Genomic DNA, 23,730 nt, shown 5'->3' with positions numbered 1-23,730 from the left:
TTTATTGTTGTTGAATTAAGACTTTTTTAGTTTTTGTTTCCTGTTTTAAATCAAAGTATTATATTAGAAATTTTAACACTGCTCTGGAACAGAGAAAATTGAGTGCTTATTCTAATCTGTGAGTTCATGATCCAGTGTTATCTGGAAAAGCTATATACCATACATATGTTTCAGTTTTCTTCTTTGTAAAATGAAGGATTACAATTAGGGATCATTTGTGTCTCCTCCATCTTTATTATTCTATTTTTCTAGTATGTGTGAAACTGCTCAATTCTATGAGGATATAAGAAGCCATGTTTTAATATACCTTTTTTCAGCATGCTATCTTTGGGAATAATATTCTTAAAATTTTCTTGAATGGAGAAGGATAAAAAAGAAATATAGGAAGGTTTCAGAAATATAGATTAATCATTTCACTCAAGTCTAGATGGTAAAAGAAAAAATATATGTGGCTTTGTTTTACCTCTTCAGGTCATTCAGTTGAAATAGGGGTTTAGATAGCCCATTTCATAGAAAGCCTCAAATAATGAATGGAATTTATGACAAGCTATACATATGACTTTCATTTCTACTATGCTAGACCTAAGACATTTTTTTTATTTTCATGTAAAATGAAGATATATGTGCAGATGAACATATAATTCATGACAGATTCATACAATTTTCATGTGATAATGAATGCATGTGTAAAAATGTGCCTGTATATATAAAGAAGTATTGGAATTTTCCTTGAATTCTGACAATTAAGTCTCTCCAGGTATACTAACTGCATCTATCAAGAGGTGTGGATGGAATTTGCTCATAGAGATGGTTTTGGCACAAGAGAGAAGAGTATCCAAGCTAATAAACAGATAAATAGCCAGACAAGAGGACAGATCCTGTTTAAATATGATGCTTGCCTGTTATTGTTCATACTGTACATTTTTTTTGTTTAGATTTGATCCTTCAAAATTTTTCCATGAACACCTATTTCTAGGAATAAAATAAGAAATTTACTGCTCTATAAAACCAACCATCTTTTCAGGTCTTTTGCATTTTTACCCCTAGCTAGAGTTGGTCTTTCACCCAGACTGATAAACATCCTGATTATCCCGAATCAAGTTCTACTAGAATGATGAATGCCTCAGTGCCTGTCTGGGTAACAGTCCATGAGAGCCAATGTCCCAGAAATTCTAGACGCACTGCCAACACAGCTCAGGGCCTCATCTGCAGAAGAACAATTTCCAGGAAGGACATTCTATAAGGGGGTGTTTATCCATATTCTAAAGCCTAGGTAAAAGCACAAGCCCAAGACCATTAGTTATGATTTAAACCCTTTGCCTCAGACATTTTCATTAACTGTGTTGACACTAACTATAAATTATTCAGTTTATTTGTGCTTCATTGCACTTCTAATATATAATCATGACTAACAAATTTGAATCCAAATTTAAGAAGCTCATCTTTGCAAACAGATATGTGTCATTTTGAGCTTGGGTTCAAATATATGTTGCTATCTATTTTCTTTAGTATATAGAACATACTTAACCAGATATTATTCTCTATAACATGTGTATGAAATGGGTAATAATTTTTGTTAGCATACCTTGACTCTGTGTTATATCAAATAACTTCAAATTGTTTTATTTGGATAAGATAAACAACACAGTATGGTTGTACTGCATAATGGTGTTTTGTGATGAGAGACCCCCCTATATAAAGGCAGTCGTCCCCTTATGGTTATATTGCTTAGCGATGTGGTAGCAGTCTTTGTGTGAGTACTCTCTGATGTTCGCACAATGAGGAAGTCACTTAATAAATATATTTCTTAGAACACATTCTTGTTGTTAAACAATGCATTATTGTGGACACATGGTTGGAAAATTTTACATGCAAAGTACAAACAACATGCTAATACTCATAAGAAAATACTTCTCTTTTACAGAAATTTTAATCACACTTAGCATTCAATTTTCTGGTTTATGGATTGAAACATTTTACAAGTTTGCAAAGACTCAGATTTATCATAATGTTCTAAATCTCCCAACAACTCTGCTCCCAAAGGTAACTCATATTTAGAATATTCCTCCAAATCATATTTTTTTAAAATTTTAATAAGTATTAATTTTAATTTTAATAATTATTCATTTTCAATAATTTTTAATAATTTTGATTTTAATTTTTAAATCTGTCTAATGCCTAGATAACATTTTATTTTTAAAGAAAGAAGTTATGTAGAGAGTTATTTATGTGCCAGACTTTGAAGTCAGACTGCCTGAGACTAAATCTAGGTCCTTTACTAACTTGATGTCCTTAGGCAAGTCACAAAACTTGTACCTCTGCTTATTCAACTGTAAAATGGGAATAATAAATAGTAACTACATTATAGAGTTACTTAGTAATAAATAATATATAGAAAATGCTTCAAGGACTACCTACCATACACCAAACTTAATAAAATGTTATGTTTACATTATTAATATCTTAGAGGACAGTATTCAAGCTAATTATGAAATATTACAATGAAAATACAAAAGAAATAAGCTTTTTCAATCAGCACTTGGGAAAAAATCTCTGCTCTTCCCACAAATCTAGAAAATAAAATGTATGACAAACATCTCTCATTAGAGCTTTCATCCGTTACTAGAGCTATGATTTTTGTAATAACTATTTCATCTACATGAATGACACACCAAAACATTTTAGTGTTATAAAATTATGTTTTGCCATATTTACAAATAAAATGCATTTGGAGAAGAAAAAGAGTATCAGAATAGTAACCCTGACAGTTGATGACTGACCACTAAGAAAAAATAGTAAAAGATACCTGCATGTTTCAGAACTACAGAAATGATTGATTTTTTTTAAGAAATTAGGATATATTTGAGACAATATAAAATAAATTCACCTTCACATTGTAACATGACAGTAAGACTATTCCTGGTGTAAAAGCAAGTGGAAAGCTAGTTTGGATTCTGAGCAGAGACTAGTGAAGGGCTTTCAAAGTCAGTTTTACTCCAGCCAGCTCAGAAACAGCTGTGCTGAGGGGAAGGAAAGACAAAGACTGCTGCTGGGTTGCCAGCAGTCCTGAAATGACCCCTGCAAGGTATAGGGTAGGAAAACTGGGAGACAAGCACACCAGTGCCATCACCGCAATAAGCTCACAGCAGAGATACTATTTATCAAGACTTAGCAAGACTCCTATGTTTGAATTATTAAACAGTAAAGAGGAATGACAAGTTTGTGACATCCTAACATTTACCCAAGGCTTATCCCAGTCTATTAAAATCTCTCTGACATTGATGTTCTAAAAATCTGTCGAGATGAAATTCACTTAGGAAAGTTCAATTATTTCCAGATTTCAAATTAAACCACACATTGAACATCACAATTTTCAAATGAGCCACGAATGATATTTTGCTCTAAAAGAGAACCAATTTTATGGCCATTAAATTATGGAACAGGCTTTGATGAGAAAACTGGGTTTAATGAGATAACGATGATATGAGGATTTTCCCCAATCTTGTCAAGTTTTCACCCCACACTCATTTATCACGTCTGGGCTATGATTAGAGAGAAGCAAAAAGAATAAAAATAGAGATCAGAAAAGAGGGAGGAAAGATGAATTATGAGACTGAAATGAAGAAATGCTGCTGTAGAGTACTGGGTAAAGAGGGACCAAAAAAATCTCAGCTTCCAGAAGCACTTCAGTCTTGCTCTTTCTCACTTCTGATCATGACCTGTTCTCAAGTATTTAATAATAATGTGAACTTGGGTTCCAAATATAAATTTTATTTGATTTTCTTTATACAACTGCAAACATATTTTGCTCCAAGTAAGCATGTCTCAAAGTTTCAAGGTTGGAATAAATACTAATTTTAAATTAGATGTAAATGGAGAAAAATTATACTAAAATTCATATAGAACCATAAAAAACCCAGGCTATCCAAAGCAATCTTCAGAAACAAACAAAAAACAATGCTAGAAGCATCATAATACCCAATTTCAAAATGTGCTACAAAGCTACACTAATCAAAGCAGCATGGTGTTATTCTAAAAATAGACAAATAGAGTAGAAGAGATATCCTAGAAATAAAGCCATTCATTTACAGGCTATTGGCTTTGACAAATGTGCCAGATCATACTACTGAGGAAGGATAATGTCTTCAAGAAATAGTGTAGGGGCCCAGCATGGTGGCACATGCCTGTTAATCCCAGCAGCTCAGGAAGCTGAGACAGGAGGATCTCAAGTTCAAAGCCAGCTTCAGCAACAGTGAGATGCTAAGCTACCCAGTGAGACCCTGTCTCTAAATAAAATACAAAATAGGGCTGGGGATCTGGCTCTGTGGTTGAGTGTCCCTGAGTTCAATCCCTAGTACTACACGCCCCCCACACACACACACCAAAAAAAAAAAAAAAAAGAAAAGAAAAGAAAAAAAAAGAAATGGTGTAGGGAAAACTGGATACCTATACTCAGAAGAATGAAACTGTACCCTTATCTCACACCAGATATAAAAATCAACTTAAATTGGATATAAAGCTTAAACATAAGACCTAAAAATAGAACTAAAAGAAAACACAGTGGTTACTTCTTGATATTGGTCTGAGAAAGAATCTTTTTAATATGATCCCAAAAGAACATACAACAAAAACAAATTAGAGGGCTGGGGATGTGGCTCAAGTGGTAGGGGGCTCCTCTGGCATGCGTGTGGCCCGGGTTCAATCCTCAGCACCACATACAAACAAAGATGTTGTGTCCACCGAAAACTAAAAAGTAAATATTAAAATTCTCTCTTTCTCTCTCTCTCTCTCAACAACAAATTAGACAAACTGAAAAGCTTCTGTACAGCAAATGAAATAATCACATAGTGACTAGATAACCTAAAAAATAGAAGGTATTTGCAAACCATACATGTAATGAGGAGTTAGTAAGTATCCAACATGCATGATGAACTCTAATAATCCAATAGCAAGAAAACAGCCTTATGGAGAATGGACAAAGACCTAGCAATTCCACTAAGGGTATAAATCCAAAGGAACCACTTTTGAGGTATCACTGTAAAGCAGTGCTGGTGGATGGTCCAGGAGGAGGCATCAAAAACAATTACCTTGTCTCTGCACAGGGAGGAGAGAAAGATCTGCACTTTTATTCTCATTGTGGCCTTATCTAATACTGCTAAGATGCAACCTAAATATTCATTGACTGATTTGTGAAATGTGATATATTTATAAAGGAATATTATTCAGCCTTTAAAAAAAAGGAAAAGCCTTTCATTGGCAATAGTATTACTAAACCTAGAAGACCTCATGCTAAGTGAAACAAGCCAGGCAAAAAAGGACAAATAGTGCATGATCTCACTTATATATGGAAACAGAAAAGAGTGAACTCATAGAAACCAAAAGGAGAAGAGTGGTGGCCAGGGGCTGAGAAAAGGAGAGGTAGAAATGAGGAAATGTCAATTACAGAATATGAGGTTAGTGTTAAATTGGATTAATAAGTTCAAAAGACCTATTTTATAACATGATGGCTATAATTAATAATATGTTACACATTTAAAAATTGCTGATAAAAGATGTTAAATGTTCTCATCACAGTTCGATATAATCATTTCACAATGCATATGTATTGAAACATCATTGTTAATGTTGACAATTTTCCTTAGTCAGTTATCCCTTAATGAAACCCTTTTGAGGTGAGGAGCCATCCATGGCCACAATACAGCATTAAATATTATTTAATTAAAATATTAAATTCAAGATAAATGGGATGTTTTTTCCTATTTACACAATATGGCTATGCCGTACACGTTTCATTCATGTTTAAATCCATAAAATCTTATTTTTATAAAATCTTTGGCCATTTTCTAAAGCTAGGTTTATAAATACCAAAACCATGACAGTGATGGCAATTAACATGGTTCTTTTGGATGTTGAAAATATCTTTTAAGGCTTGTGGGCTGAATATGACATCTAAATTATGGTTGGAAGAAAGGTAGTTTTGCCGTTGCAACAGGAGGATTGTACTTTACCTTTTATCATTACGCTAGACAGGTCTTCGTTTGACATTTCAGGCAATGTTATAATTACTGCTCCAAAAGAAAAACATTGGTTCAAGTATATCAAAAGAGGTGAAAATCAAGTGAGATATTATCAGTCTAAGATGTTGTTAGATCATTATATTACATAGTTTAAATGTTTAAGAATGTCACAAAATCATTATACTATAGATTAATTTCTAGGTTTGCACATTTTTGTAACTCCAATATTTTGCATGTTGAATGATGATCTTAAGTCTGAGTGTTAGCTCAGGTGGCAGGAGGGGTCAGTATACTCATAAAGGCTTGGATACAAGTAGAGCTTGGAGTGTGTAATATAATGTTCTATTTTAAAACTTATAAAGTAATTTTGATGAAGAATTAGAATAAAGGAATCAACGATATGTGAGAGAAAAAGATACACCTGTAGACAAATTGACATGGAAAGGATTTTTAATCCATGAGTGCCAGCTTACCTTTTAAAAATCATTTTCAATCTGAAAGATTCAAAAAGATTATTGGATATCACCTATTTTCCAATGCCTTTTCCTTGAATACCTTGGAAAATAATGAATTCCTTATAAAATATAGAGTTGAATGTGGACAGTAAGTTGAGGGGAAAAAACTATTTTTTTTATCCAGATCAACTCAAAATCCCTCATAAAAACTCATGCAACTTATGAAATTATGTCCCATCTTTCCTTTTTCACAGAAATAATTGAAGAAAAAGAGATCTCAATTTCAAATGGTCAAACATGAATGAAATTCAGAGACTAACCCACATGGGAATAGCCAAATCTACACTGATTCTTAATATCAATTTTTTTTTAAAGAGAGAGTGAGAGAGGAGAGAGAGAGAATTTTTTTAATATTTATTTTTTAGTTCTCGGCGGACACAACATCTTTGTTGGTATGTGGTGCTGAGGATCGAACCCGGGCCACACGCATGCCAGGCAAGCGCGCTACCGCTTGAGCCACATCCCCAGCCCTTAATATCAATTTTTATAATGATTACATTGGAATTTCTAATATGACCTAATAATATGGACACACATATGCACATATGCACACACTTAGGAGGATAACAACTTAAAAACTAGAGAGGCAAGAATTCATTTTACAGACTCCCTTTATTGTCCTAAATATTTATCTTCTCTCATATTCTTGCATTTTACATTCCCTTGTACAGAAATACGATGCTAAAATACCACTGAAAATCTGATGTCTCTTGCACTTAAGCTTCATGAATATTTTACTTGAAACTCTGCCCTCAGGGGCCTTGCATCACTAGAGCATTATACTCTTTTCTTGATGCATAAATTATACTTAAAATGCTCCCAATTTCAAGCAAGGTCAGACTGGAAAATCTGAATACCAAGAGGCTTGACTTAATACAGTTCAAATATAAAAGTATATAAGTTAAGAAACATTATTTGTAAATTGTTTTATTCTATATACCCAGTTATCACCATTCCAAAATAAAATTCATTGCAGTGGTACATTTATATAAAAATGACTCGCTTTAGTCTTTTTCTCTTACATCAAATATTTATCTCATGCTTGTGTCCCAGACAGGAGTCCAGGCAAGGGATTTGCCGATGAGCTGCAGAGGCTTGTTTCCTCCCCTCACCAAACAAATAAATCATTACAAATCATGGAATGCATTCAAGGAAGTGATGGGAAGGAAGGGAGAGTAATAAGAAGTCTTTCATGAGGCTTTAAAACTAAGCCCCAAAGGAACTGGCCCTGGGAAATGTGGAAGAAAGAACAATTTTGGCAGAAAATTAAGCAGAGATAAGAAAGAATTTGGCATATTTGAAGAAAGTGAGCAGTATGGTTTCACCAAACAACTGAGTGCAAATGGCTCCAGGTGAAAGGTCAGGCACGGTTTAGACCATGGATTTATGTACAGGCCTTGGTAAGGAACTGGAAAGTATCATTGAAGATCTTTCAGAAGTGCAGTGACATAATTTGATTTGCAGTACAAGAAACTCTCTTCCATTGCTATGCTGAGGTGAATTATAAGGAGATAGGATGCCACATTCTGCAGCTTGAACCAAGGTAACAGTAGAACAGAAAGAGAGAAGATGCAGGTGATAATTCAGAAGAAAAGAGTAGATCCCAGATGAAATCATTTATTCTACTCAGTGGCAAGAATAAATGCATTAAACATGTTTCAAGATTATATTTAAAGGGAATGAAATACTTCTATTTAAACCATAGAATTACAGAGCCTAAAAACAACATAGACTATATCCAGTCTAACATCTTATTTCATGATATAGGATCCTAAGTTTCTTTTTAAATTATTTTTTCATTTTTTAAATTTAAATTTTATTATAACAAATATACAAGTATATAAAATTGTATGTATTAATGTTGTGCCATGTGCTATTTCAATAAATATACACATTATATAATGTTTAAATCAGTTTAAAAATACCTATTTCCTGAAACATTTTTCTTGATGGTGAACATATTCAAACTCCATTCTTCTTGTTATTTGGAAATACTGTATTCACCTTACTTGCAAGATCACCTAGAACTTCTTAATCCTACACACAGATCAACCTCTCCCCTTCCCACCCTCTCCCCATCCTCTGGGAACCACCATTCTACACTCAGTTTCTAGGAGATCAACTCTGTTAGCTTCTGCTTGGGTGAGATCATGCTGTACTTGTCTTTCTGTGCCTGGCTTTTCCATTTAACATAATGATCTCCAGTGCCACCCATGTTCTCATGAGTGACAGACAGTATTTCACACACAGAAGTCACTACTAGAAGAACTAGAAGCTACTGACAATAATTATTCAAATGGAAATCAATCCTAAAAGTAAGCAAACCGGATGATAGACTTTCACATTAGTAATTGTGGTATTTAGTGAATTTTTGGACACTTTTAATTCTGCTTACTTTTGAAATTAAATTATATGAATTCTGTGCGCTTGGATACTGCTCTTTATTTTCTAAATAATCTGTTTGAAGGATGTTTTGAAAAAAGAAAGTTTCTAGAGTGCTGGTTCAAGATTTTCAACTGCTTTATTATCTCTTTCCTTACTGAGCCTCTGTTAAAATTATTACTAAAGTGTAGAAAAAGCAAAAGTTATATAGGCCCCACAATCTATTCTGAGAAACTCAAGGAGAGGTTTGACAGTTAAAAAGTCCAGGTATAAAGAAAATACAATTTTAAAAAGGAACTAAATACTGGGGTATTGAATAAAAATCAACATAGGCACAGTTAGTACTCCCAACTCTTTCCCCATGCTGCTGCCAGGCATTTAACATTCAGGTACTCTTCCAAAGAGAAATTCCTCCAGGAGCCCTACGTTTTAATTTTCTTTTTCCTAAAACAAACCTTCCATCTTCAGGAACATTGGGTGACCCCGGTTTAACACTCTTCCTTCTCCACCAGTCAGAGCCTGTAGCTACATTACAGTGCAGTGTAGTGTACCACTCTTAAGAAGAACTAGAGTCACCAGATATTAGAGAAAAACAACAACTTGAAGGCAAAAGGGAGATGCTAAAAGCTGAAAATAATTTAAACAAAAAAACAAAGCACACTTAAAACAAATGACCTACAAAACCCCTCTAATTAGTTCTCAGAGTGGTTCAACCATGTGTGACTCCCTAAAACAAAAATGTAAATTAAAATTTGAAAATTAAAGAGAAATAATATAGCAGAAACATTAGGAAGGAACTTTAAAGAATTGAGAAAATTGAATTAGTAGAATGTTTTTTGTTTTAAAATAGTTGTTTTTAGTTGTAAATGACACAATATATTTATTTTAATGTGGTGCTGAGGATCCAATCCAGTGCCTCACCCATGTGAGGCAAGCACTCTAGCACTGAGCTAAAATCCCAGCCCATAGTAGAAAGGTTTTTAAAATGTCTAAGAAAATAAGAGAAAGACACAGTGGGAAGGGAGAGAGAAGACCGAGGAGCAATCTAGAAATACCAGGTTTTCTAATGAGAATTCTAAAAGGAAGAAGAAATGAGAGGAAAACGTTCTTGAAGTTATCAAACTTTAACAGAGTTTCCCAGAGTTTAAGAGTTTTCATGGGATAGAAATGTAAAGTTACATAGCACAAAAACATTAAAACAAAAATTAAAGAGGAAAATTACAGTTAGACAAATCTTCAAGAAACTTCAAATAAACAAACCAAAAATAAATAGGAGACCTTCATTTATGCAGAAAGAAAGAAATAAGATCACAGTTTAGTTTTCTAGAGCTGATGTAACAAAGTACCTTAAACTGAATTTTTGAAAACAATAGAAATATCTCACAGTTTTGGAGCAAGAATTTCAAATTCAAGGTGTTAACAGAGCCATGCTTATTCCTAAACCACTTAGGGAATACTCCCCACTTTGGGTGGTTGGTTGGAAAACTGGTATTCTTGGCTTGTATCTATGCAACCCAAACTCCTTCATCATATGGCATTCTTCCTGGGTGTCCCTGTCTTCACTAGACCATTTTCTTATAAGGACACAAATCATATTGGATTAGGAGCACATTCCTTCCAGGAAGCCTTAAGCTTAATGTAATTAGTTATGGTTTGAGTAGACCCTATTTCCAAATAAGATCACATTTTGAAGCATTATGGGTGAGGACTTCAGCATATCTGTTTTGAGGGAGATACATTTCAACTGATTATAGTCACACAGAATTAAGAATCTGATTGGCATGAAAGCTCTGGTTAGCAACAATCGATGCTAATAACATGAAGCAATGCCTTCAGAGTAAGTGGAACATAATTATCAACTGAGCAGTTATGCTAGATTGATTACCATTTAAGCGTGAGGTAAGAGAAGAACATTTTTTTAGTTGTGTACGAAATCACTTTTCTTCTAATACACTCCTTTTAGGGAAGTAATATATGGATTTTCTTTGGCAAGATGCAGGAAATCTGTCTGGGCTGAACAAACAATATCTCCATCCCCAGAGAGTAATAATGCTTCTCCATTACAAAAATGGATTGATCTAGTAAATGAGGAGTTACATGGAAAATAAAGAAGGAAGTAGAACAAATGTATGATTTTAGAATAAACCAATAAATAACATGAAGTCTATTGTGGTAGGTAAGAAGTTTCATATAATCACTACAGTTGTAAAAATACCACCACAGATTGTACATGGTCATGCCCCCCATTGAACTCAACAAGGACAAATTATCACATGGAACTAAGTACAATCAGCCACAACTGTGTAAGTGTGCAATAGTCATTCTACAAACATTCTTCATTCATTTCTGACTTAGAATCATCCCATAATATATCAAAACTAATTAACTATGATATAAGAAGAATAAATTATAAATTTTGAAATTATAAAAGTAACACATACCTATTAGAGATTAGACCACAAACCTTGAAGGTCCAAAATGTGCTTCTCTTACCTCACACTTGAATGGTAGTCAATTTAGCATAACTTCTCAGTTAATAATCATTTTTTACTTATGCTAAAGAGAAGGGAAAGTTCAAAACTATAGTGTTGAACTTTCCCTTCTCTTTAGCATAAGTATATACAACATCAAACCAAAGTCACTAACAAAGTGGGAAGTGAATAAAAATTAGAATTGCAAATAGACTGTTTAAAAAATAGAACACAAATAACAAGGCATCAAAAGTAGACATTTGGGGAAAAGATCACCTTTTTAACAAATGGTTCTAGGAAAACTGGTTATTCATATGTTGAAAAATAAAACTAGATTCCTATCTTCACCTTTCATAAAAGTCAACTCAGAATGGATTGAGGACCTAAGAATTAGTCCAGAAACTTTGCAAATCCTAGAAAAGAACGCGTAGTCAATACTCCAATATAAACGTGCATGCAAGGATTTCCTCAAAAGGGCTCCTAAAGCTCAGGAAATAATACCAAGAATTAGTTAATAAAATGGCATCAAATTTAAAAGCTTCTGCACAGCAAAGGAAATAATTAAGAATGTGAAGAGAGAGTTTATACAATGGGAGAAAATCTTTGCTCTTCTGATCAAGAATTAATATCCAGAATATAAAAATATTCAAAAAGCTCAACATCAATTAAACAAAATAACCCAATCAATAAATGGAGAAGTGAACTAAATAGATACTCCTTAAAAAAAGAAATACAAATGGCCAATAAATATCTGGGAAAAAGTTCAACATTTTTTAACAATTTTGGAAATGCAAATCGGAACTAAGAGTTCATCTCACTCCAGTTAAAATGGCAGTCATCAAGAATATAAACAATAATAAATACTGGAGAGAATGTGGAGAAAAAGGACCATTTTTTTGAGATTGTGATATTTTGAGATCTGTTGAGATTGTGAAAAAAATTCAACTATGGGAATCAGTATGGAGATTCCTCAAAAGACCATGAATGGAAGCACCATATGACCAAGCTCTACCACTCCTAGGTATCTATCCTAAGAATTAAAAGACAACATACTATAGCAATATATGCATCTCTGTGTTTAAAACAGTAGAATTCATAAGAGCCAAATAAGGAAACCGGCCTAGGTGTCCATCAGCAGAGTAGAGAATAAAGAGAATGTGGTATATATGTACAATGGAGTTTTATGCATCCATATAGAAGAATAAAATTATGTTATCTGCAGGAAATGGATAGAACTTGAAAGCATTATACCAAACAAAATAAGCCAAGCTCAGAAAGCCATATGTTTTCTCTCATATGTGAAAGCTAGAGAGAAAATGGGGATAAAAAGACTGGGGAGTACCATGAAAATAGAATGGAGATCAAAAGAATGGAGGAAAGGGACCAGGGGGAGGGAATAGTGGAGGGAAAAGGGTCATCCTCAGCAGTAAAAAAAAACATCAAATTTAGTGTTATCTTATGAATATGTTACAACAAATCCCACTGTTATGTATAATTATAAATAGACTGTTTAAAAGTGCACAACAGTGAACAAAGGAACACAACGGTCACTAAATATACAAGTACAAGCATCCCTGGGCTTTCTGCACTTGTCCATCTCTCCACTTGGAAATGTCTTTCTCCAAATATTCCGATGGCTTATTCCAATACCTCATTTAGATCTCTACACAAATGTTTGTTCCTCCACAGATTTTGCCTGACCTTTTCATCTCTGTTGTTTAATGTGCTTTGGTTTCTTCACAGTACTTACAAATGCTAAATATTATAGTGCATATTTATCTAGTTTGTCTCTACTAATAGAATGTAAGCTTCTTTAGTGGGTAGTATCTTGCCAGTGCTCTATTTTTTTGTTCCTAGATTAATGCTGACACATAGTAGGTGAGATATCATATATATATATCATATATATGTGACTGAAAATAACTAAATAACTTGGAATAAGATATATTACTTATTCATTAGTGCATAACTAATTACCTCAAGACTCACTGGCTTGAAATAACAACAAGCATTTCATCATGCAATTTTTGCAGGTCAGAAGTTTAGAAGCTTATTTGGGTAGTAGTTCTGGTTCTGACATTGCTCCATTTAAATGGGCTGCATTTAAAGGACTGGAACATCTGATCTAACATGGATTAGTCATATAACTTAGTGACCTTACTCATGAGACTTTTAAATTTAATCACCATTATTAATATTTAAATTTAATATTAGCCATAATTCAAAATGCTTTTTGGTAAAATACTTCAGTTCCTCACCACTTAAATCTGTCTATAGTGTTGCTTGGTTTCCTCACAACATGGTGGCTAGCTTCTCCCAGAAAAAAAAAGTGATTCTAAAAAGTAAGACAAAAGTCACATTGTCCTTTTTTGTTCTAATTTTAAAGCTTACACTCTATTATTTCCTCAATATCCAATTAGTTTAAAAAGAGTTATTGATTAATGAAGGAGAGAACCACACAGAAACCTGAAAATAAAGGGGTTGAGGCATCATACTGGAAATTGGCTACTACAGGGAGAGAAGAAATAACATATATAAGCTAAATGTTCATCTATTAATGCAGGGAATCAGAAGATAGCACATAGAAGTAATACATAAAAAGCAGTGGTTTGCATACTGGTTCACAATATGGAGATAATAGGTGGTGTGAGGTAGCTAACTTGTACAAACTCATGGATAAATTGTTAAGTTTTCAGAAATGTTATAAGAAACATAGCCATTATTAGAAATGGTAACAATATAGCCATTATTAGAAATCAAACTATATAAACTTATAAATATAAAAATTACACTATAAGCAAAGGTGATAAATACTTGAATTTGCTACTCTCAAATTATTCTGGTACATGTTACTATGAGATGTTTCACTGCATCCATAAGATAGAATACTAGATGGTAATGAGCTGTTTCACATCAACTCCCAAACGCATAGGCAGTGATGTCAAGGTGGAAGCCTGAAATCAGTCATGATGAGAATATTTATACCACAGAAATCATCAAATACTACATATCACAGCTTGATTTACAATTTTCTTGATTGTCTAGACGTCAGTAATGAATAAAATAAAACTGAGGAATTACTGTGTTTAAAAACCAGTATCTATTTTGTCAAAAAAAAAATCACATTATTGATGAACAATGAAATTCAGGCATGTTTCATTATCTAACTTTTATCTTACATAGGGAAACAAAAACTGAATTAATATTCATATTTGTTGAAGTAACATGGAGGGCTAATTATTTAACTTATTTGTACTTAATTGCAGATGACAAAATTAAAAATTAAAAACTAAATAGATAAAAGTATTTACTTCTGAGATATGGGATTAATACTGGTACAGGTTAGAGCATGGTATTGTTGCTTTTAATTGTAAACCCTTTTGTATGATTGGATTAGTTTAGACTACAACACACACACACACACACACATATATTTGAATTGAAAACTTTATTTTTAACAAGTTTCTGAGTAATTCACAAAATTCAACTTGAAAGAAATGTTTCAATTTACTTATGAAAAAATCATTTTATATGTTCAGCCACAAGTTGGTAAGATTATTTTCCATAGTAATAATATTCCCTCTCTCTCCTTCTCCCTCTTTCTCTTTACATTTTATGATTACATTTTATGATTCTGCTCTTTTGTTCTGGAATCATTTTTGAAGGATACTTATATAGCAAACAGCTTTGGGAGGAATCATACTATCTTTCTTCAAAGTAATTTTGCTATCCATCATGCTAAAAATAACTTCTCCCTTCATGACAAATACCAGTCACTCTTGATACTTATAAAAGATATGGGTTCCCTAAGTCTGGAGTTCTTCAGCTACAATGTAAATCTGCTAAGCCTTCAGCATTTACTTAGATTTTCTGTCACTTCTATGGAACTGGTAGGGAGTGGTTACAGGGCATAGACGTAAGCATGAATCTTGTGCCACTTTTTATACTAAGAGTAATGAATTCTCTTGTCTCTAACCCAGTAATTTCATGTCTTTTGGCATTATTCATAAAACTGTAAGGCTAACTTTCTGGTTTAAAATGGAGAAAACTCAATTCTTCTTCCTTTAACAATAAGCTTTCTCCCCAAAAGTACATTAAAAAACAACAATTAATAACAAAATAATTTAGTTCCTTTTCCAAATATTTACCTAAGGAAGCATAAATAAATCCCTTTTTCCTATATTTTTCACTATTTCATGGAATATTATAAAGTTATGTGAACTACAATATAAACATATACTGAGATGATTCAAAAGTGTTACTAGTTACTTTAAAATTTTTCATCCACAGGGGATAAATAAAGATTTGAATTGCTTCAACATTTTTGCAGATGTTACATCTTTTGGAAAATATTCACACTAAGGGAGTTACAATTCATTGAACTGAAAAAGATATTAAAGTATAGAAACAAATAGAAATAAAAATGAAAAAAACTAAGCAACTAAACTGAAAAAAAAAGATTTGGATATGAAAAAAAGAAAAACAACTCTACTGACTAATTAAACTATAAAATGATGCCTAAATTCCTCATTGATATTTCAAGGAAAGAGAGGGGTGGAACAGGTATGACCAAGAAATATTTAGAATGAGATATAAAGGGACTGCATAAGCTACCGTGGGGAGTGACAATTGGTACAATCACCTTAGATAAAACACTTTTTTCATTACTAGTTTTGTACTCAAAGGCTATTTTCTTTATAAATTCTTCATTTTAATTATTTTTGAGTTCTTAATCTATTTTCATTTCTTTATTTAAAAAGAAACAAAGTGCACACCTTTTTCTTTTTCTCTTTTTTTTCTATACATCTATTTACACTAGAATCTATGAATAATAGTATTTATCTTTCACTTGTTGAAAAGTAAGGTAAGAATTAAAATTGACTCAAAATTTTTGGATAACTATTTTCTACTTCATTTGGTAGACAGACATCAGTGTGATAAAACTGTCACCTAAACCAATAAGTTCATTCAATATTTTTCAAATATTTGTTAAAACCTGAAATTGGGATAGGTCTAAGTGACAGAAACTTTTATGGTGGTAATAAAATGATCAGAAGCTTCTTCATTCATCACTGACAACTGACTATTTTACAAAAAGGAATGTGATTACTGAAATTGCTCAACAAGTCATTCAGCCAGTAGTACTTTTACCTCCTCTGTGCCCTTAGCTCCACACTATGGGGAGCAGTTTTAGATATTTAATGAATAAATGCTTCAAGAACTCAGAACATAAAATTAATTTCTGCATGTTTCCTACTATATGGTAGATATCAAAATATTATAGTCTACTATTAGAAATTAAGAAGTTACATTTTTGGCCAACTGTTCCCAAGAATATAACATCAATGATAGGATTAAATTATTTGATTTTTCTTTCTGTGCTCTAGTGAGTCTGACATACCTCTCTATTACCTTTGTAAAAATAGATTTTAAAAATATTTTAACTCACTTAAATTATTTGCAAAGGATATAAAGTTTTCTATTCCAATAAAAAAACAACTAAGTATTTTAAAAAGATCTATTTAATGGTCAAATGACAGAAGAGACTGAAATGACCTAAATTTTGATTAGGAAAACACTCAAGAAGTGTGGACTTTTAACCATGAGAATTGGAAACTCTGAATCAGAAATTTCTTGAGAACTGATCTTTTGGAATCTCAAAAGTTTCCCACATTAGCCAAAAAAGAAAAAAGAAAGAAAAATATCTTTCTTTTGTGTTATGTACTAGAACCATGGAGTGCAGGCATGAATAGAAATGAAAGAGTGAAAAAACCTTAACAACCTTTTGAAACTCAGTAAAATTTTGTTCATGATTCAATTTGGCAATTTGCATTTTCCATGTTTCCTACTATTAATATTTAATATTTATTTAATCTAAAAATATGAGAATCTATATATATTATTTTAAAAAATTTATATGGGCCTTGTTTTATCTATACAAACTTTATGTGAAGAAGATAATAAAATAAAAAGATGTACTCTGTATTTTAAATAAGTTTTTAAATTTTATTTTTTAGTTGTAGGTGAACACAATACCTTTATTTTATTTTTATGTGATGCTGAGGATCGAACCCAGTGCATCATGCATGCCAGATGAGCTCTCTACCTCTGAGATGCAACCCCAGACCATGGATTTTAAATAATTTTAAGGTTTTACTGTTTTTGTACTAAATGACATTCTAGGTCGCCTTTAATTATATTCATAACACTTAAGTGTGGCCAGTTGAGTTCTTATACAATATTTTAGACTTATTTTTTTCATTTTCAGATAAATGTATTTTAGAATACTGTAGCTTCAAGTTGACTTTAAATTAGTGTGATGTGCAGACTTTTTTTTTGGTTAAAAAAAGAAATCCCATCTGGACAGAAAATGGTAGAGTGAAGTACTAGTAGCCAGGAAAATACATTTTTTGAAATATAAAATTAAGTTTGCTTGCTGTATAGGGATACACGTAAGATCAAAATTGTATAGACTGATTCCAACAACTTTTAAAGACTTACAAATGAATATATGGCTTGAAATTTAAAATTTATTCCAAAACTGACTTGTCTCAACCTACTCAAGGTTAGTATTCAAATTCATACAATTAGAAGACAGATATTTAAATTGTGTTCGAAGTTTAATTTTGTTAAGCCTCATTGCAGAATGGGAATTAAATTTGGTAGGATGGTACATGAAATACATTTCATAATTTCAGAGAAGTTATTCAGTTTTCTGCTAAGTGTAGAGACCAACTACAGAATAAACTGTTTTTCAAATCAAAATTTGCAAGACAAAGGACAATTGTATTGTGTACTTAAAATTCTAAGACTTAAAGTCAACTAAAATTGATACATGACTTAAATTAGAGCACTGTTAAGGTCACAAAGTCTTATGATGCTAGTACAGAAACAAAATATTTCAAAACAATTTAATGAATATTGAAATTGATTTGCCTCAAAAAAGAAAGCACTCACTACCATGCCTTCTTGTATTTCATGAGGAAAAGTGAATATTAGCAGTAAGATATTAGGTTAATGCGCTACCCTATGCAGCTTCTCTTAAACATCTCTAGAGATAATCACAGGGATAATCACAGCACAAGGAGCAGGAGAGAAACAAGGGAATCAGATTCTGGAGCATAAACCAGTAAAGAATTTACATAGTGAAATTTTTTCATGACAATATCACTTTTCATCACTCTTTAGTCAGGAAGCTTGGTGCAGATAATAAGAAACACATTGGCAATTTATAAAAATTGGGGACGATGTCAGTGGATTTCTTTTGTTTTCACTTATTACTTCATAAATTTATGAGGGTGTTCATTGATATTATATGTAAATATATCCAAGCATCTACTTTAAGGTGGTAGGGAATTCATACCTCTTTTTTTGTTGTCTGTCATATTTGGGGGGAGAAGTATAAACATATAACATCTTTCCCTTTTCTTCTACTACATTTATATGCTTTCTTAAAAAAATTAACAAAAATCATCTGTGAACAGTGTACTTGAAGTGCATTCTTAATCACCAATTTCACAAGCCAAAAGAATGCTTTTACTTTATTAATGTCAGGGAATAGTGGAAACTGTACCATTTCTTTAAAAGTAAAGGATCACCATTATATGCTTATACTGATGCAGGCAAAAAATAGTTTCATCTGCTTCTATCAGTATCTGTAATAGCATTTTTACTAATCATTGGAGAAAATAGCTTTGTTTGTAACAAGGCAGTTTAAAAAGCACCATCACTTATAAAGGTAATCTAAGCTATCTATGTAATTCCTACTTGCTTTATAGTGGAAATACAATGCTTGTGTAGTTACATAGATTTTTCTCTTAAAATACCAGTTAACCATTATTGTTAATAGGAACCAAGTCTATAGTTCTTAACATGATGTAGGTGACAAAGAAAATGCTTTTTTAAAGAAATTAAACTTCACGGAAGACCAAGATAAATTCATTTCACATCAAAGGTAACTATGGAAGGGACTGATCTGCAATTACAGATTTTAGCAATTTTTTGCTATATGAAGGGGAACTTGTCCTTGAGTAAAATAATTTTTCATGGTTGCCTAAAATGGGAGTGTTCTTACAATTAGTTTATAGGGCTGGCACATCTCTAGGTTGGCTTTTTTAATCAAAAAGAAAGTGAAAGATTGGAAAACAGATCATTTTCCCCCTTTTACTACAGTTTTGCTCTAGGCTGCTTTCATGCAATATTCTCTGTTGCATGTTTTCTATTTGACAAATTTAAATAAAATTAGGATCATTCCAGATTGCAATGTCACTTCCCCAAACTTCCTGGGTGGAATGTATCAGAACAAAAGCATCCGTAGTTGTCTGCATTTAACTTACTAGGAATAGGTCTAAGGACGTCGGGGATGAGAATCTCCACCAAAGCCTGGTACATCCCATGGTCACAGTTACACATCCATTTCAGAATAGACTCATGTTTGCACAGAGTTATCAGCTTTGCTTTCGGTAGTCGACTTTCTATTTCACTCAGATTGCTGGTGTGAATAAATGTAGCAAATGAATAGATGGCAAATGAGGATAAAAAAGAAAATGGACTTTAAAAATAGTTTATCAAATATTACTGAGGTTAGAACTATACCACCACTGTACTGGTGCCATATGGCTGGATTTATATATATATATATATATATATATATATATATATATATATATATATATAAAATATTCCCCCAGAGTTGCCTATACACATTAAAATTTTCTGATGGTCTGAAAGGCAGATATGATAGCAATTTCATGAGGATGAAATAGCTCTACTGTAGTCCCCCATATCAATAAAAATGGGAGCTATATGTGTGTGTGTGTATAAATATATATATATACACACACACTGAAACCTCAAGAGAGCAGTTTGTGGTTTATTTCAAGGATGGCCAAAGCATTAATCTATTCACTTTATTTTATCAGTAAGGTTCACAACTGGTATACATATCTCTAATTCATTAGCTGTAACACCTACTCAGTCATGAAAATGAATTGGAAAAGCATATTGATTCTGACCTTGATTCGGTAATAGTAGTGCCATCAGTTGGAGTAGAGGGAGAATAGCGCCAGAATGTTTGCCACAATTTTTCTATCAAGCTAAATTGAAGATTCACAACAACATCCAATATTGCCTATAAAACAAAATGGTATCAGTATTACCTCACAATATTACTTACGGGGTAGGTGAAAGAGCCTAATGAGACTTTATATGGTAAATATCTCATTGGGTTCATAAGTTAACAAATAGTGAAAGTGAATTAAATTTTACCAATGGAAGTAAAGGAAACAAAGTGATTAACTAGAAAATAAAAGGAAAAATAACTCTTGTAAAATTAAGCAGGATAACTTGTATTCCTTCTATAATGGCATCATATCCTAGCCTTGCTTTCACCTTTCTTCTCCATTTTTATGCTTGTTTTTCTTTTCTCCATTTTCTTCCTTATTTTTCTTGTGTTCCTTTACCTGCTGCTTCCTTCTGCCTCTATCTATTCTCAGACCAGGAACAGTATAGCAAATGATCAATTCACATTAGTCCTCTTTGGGCTAAGTGACCACTGGTTATCAAATGGGGCACAAGAGTGTAGAGGTGCTTCTCTATGGAAAATGGAGTTAGGGTTGAATTAACTCTTGTAAGGCCACTGACCAGGATGTTCCTAGCCAGAGAGAGGCTTTAACAAAGTATACAGTCATCAGGCCTTCAGAGGATGGCACCTATCTGGGTAGAAAAGGATACAAGAAGCACCCTCCTTTGGTCACACAATGCCTTCCCTTTAACATCAAAGAATCTAACCCATCTCTGCACACTCCCTGTAGAGAGCAGCTTTAAGACTAACCCCTTTTTATCCCCAGGGTCCTCACCTTCATTTTCTCCTTAATTTTAGTTTCTAGAACCATTTTCCAGATGCATCAAGGAATTTTCCTTTTCTTTATTTTCTTCGTGCTTTTTATTAAATGATGCTAAAATATATTACTTTTTCTATTAACTTTGATGATGACCAGATATAATCTCAGTCTACCATTACAATTAATTTATAAATTAGCTGTTAGATATGAAGCCAAAAGGACACTTATTTATGAAAAGACACACGATTCTGTGAATATTTTGAGCCTTTAAAGACAGAAGTAACTTATATGCATGTATAATGTGGAGTCATCAAAAATTGAGAACCAGAATAGGTAAAAGAGCCCCATCAAGATCTTCAAAATTCACGGAAGGCAGAGAAAATGGGCCAAGTAGAGTCTGTCTGAATATTTTGGGCAAAAAGAACAATAATTTATACTCTAGAATTTAATAATTATAGAATTGTGCTATTTATGTAGAGATAGCCCTATACATGATACACAGAATAGCTGACTTAAAAACCTAAGACTAACTCAAATATTAAAAAAAAAATCTGTTTAGAGTTACTCTTTTGGGAATGAGTAGGGAATGCTGCAAGTAGTTAGTTGGACAATGAAAATGAAGTCAATACATTCCTCAGCAACATTCAAAAATATAAAACTGAGCTTTGAGCAGGGAGTGGCAGCATTTGTCTGTATTCCCAATTACTACGCAGGTTGAGAAAGGAGAATTGCAAGTTCAAGACCACTCTAGGAAATAGCAAGACCACATCTCAAAAAAAAAAGAAAAAAAAGTTAGTAAAAATTAAAACAAGCCCTAAAAATAAAGGACATACAGATGTCCCTTAGCCCAAACAAAAATAAAAACTTTCTCCAAAAGCAAATTATTATAGTTGCTTTCCAAAAATGCAGTTTAGGCATACCAAGAGATATCTCTAAGTGTGAAACAGCTATTAATATTTTACATACCTCTACTATGAGACTGTTGTAAGAACACTATGTATATGTTAAAAGAAAAACATATAGCTGGAGCAAATTGTGTAGAAAATTGTACTTGCTCCTTATATAACAAAACTAGTGACATTTATGAAATCTTTGATAAACAAATTATGAGAATTCCAAATAATAAGCAAAGTAGGCTTATTAGTCTTTCTTTAAAAATATAAACTGTAGGAAATGTGCAATAAAGTAAGGCAAATAAAGGGGTTCAATGCATCTTATATTCAATATATCCTTGAATTAAATAATCTCAAATAACTCTTTTGAAAAGGACTTCAACATCAATCTCATTTGAGGCAGTTTTACAAATGAAGAAAACATTTTATTATTTGTCCACCCACTTTAAGATATAAATTAAAATAATTCATATTCCACTGCCTTAGGGCAAAGGATTATTTACAGGATTGGACATGAGATTTAGGGAGCTGTATTTCAAAAATGTAAAAGTCTGAGAGGAAAAAAATAATTAGAGTATTTCTTTTCTATGTACACCATCCACCCCATGAAAAGTGGCACAGACACTTGTGACTTTGAAATGAATAGGGATTATTTTATGGGCCATCATTTTCCACACAGATTAATTATTATACATGTCGTATCTCTTCATGCAGAGTGTATTTATTCCTGACAATTGGTATGTTCATGAAAATTTTATAATCCAAAGCATATTTTCATCTTATTGGAGGAGTCTCTTACTTAGAATAATCATACTGCAATTCTTTAGGAAGTACTTACTGTATATCTTACTGTATATTTATGCTCAAACTTACATTCTGAATAAATATGAGAAACTTTTTTTAAAAATTCAAACTATATTTTTACAGGCTGGTTGCTTAAAGCAGGGTTCATTTGAGCACAGAGAAACAAAAACTTGTTTAGAAAAAATCTGTACACAAACTTTCATTGAATTTGATGACAGCTGTAGAAAGAATTTTTCCCCATGTATATAAGGATAATCCGGAAATTTTCTCATCTTGGCGAAAGCACAACAGTCAAAGGTAAATGACACTAAGAAATGTTGGGAACTGGTAGGGAACACTGAAGAACATTTCTGGCACATACTCTACTAATAAGGAGAGAATTCACCCTGGTTGTCAATAACTTAGCATCCTTGACGAATACTTCGATTCACCCAAGCAATTCTTATTTCTGGAGTGGGAAAAAAATCTGTGAGTGTTATAAGCTGAAATTTCTTACTGCACATTGCATTGTTAGCAGTCAGGAGGACTATCCTAGGTATTCAACGGATAATCTTCAACTTTTAAGCAAATAACAAATACCCTTGGAATACAGCTATTTAAATTCTAAATAGAATCCTCTTTCAAAAGAAGAAGCACTTAAGAAAACTCTGTAATCCATGATGCCTTCCCTACCAGGTGAGCTGCAGATTTATTAATATGCTGGCATGCAGAGAGCTCACCTTTTAAACTACATCATGTGGGAAGGACAATAGGAACAGGGATCAAAAACACCAAGAGAAACTTAATTGACCACAAAAAAATGAAAC

At 32.6% G+C, this 23,730-nt stretch overlaps 1 protein-coding gene across 1 annotated transcript in view; it reads right to left on the bottom strand.

Annotated features, from left to right (window-relative positions):
- The window catches only part of LOC144251978 (transcription factor RFX3-like), a gene marked incomplete at its 5' end in the record, with an annotated part of 95,216 nt that overhangs the window by 46,713 nt on the left and 24,773 nt on the right, over positions 1 to 23,730 (bottom strand). The window contains 2 exons of the mRNA XM_077794581.1: positions 19,722 to 19,876; positions 20,400 to 20,515. Coding sequence (XP_077650707.1) covers positions 19,722 to 19,876; positions 20,400 to 20,515 — 271 coding nt within the window. The remainder of the gene's footprint in view (positions 1 to 19,721; positions 19,877 to 20,399; positions 20,516 to 23,730) is intronic.

The sequence above is a fragment of the Urocitellus parryii genome, unplaced genomic scaffold (assembly GCF_045843805.1).
Source record: "Urocitellus parryii isolate mUroPar1 unplaced genomic scaffold, mUroPar1.hap1 Scaffold_347, whole genome shotgun sequence".
In the NCBI taxonomy this organism is placed as follows: domain Eukaryota; kingdom Metazoa; phylum Chordata; class Mammalia; order Rodentia; family Sciuridae; genus Urocitellus; species Urocitellus parryii.
Note: the sequence above shows the minus strand (reverse complement) of the source record. Positions and strands in the feature narration are given on the sequence as shown.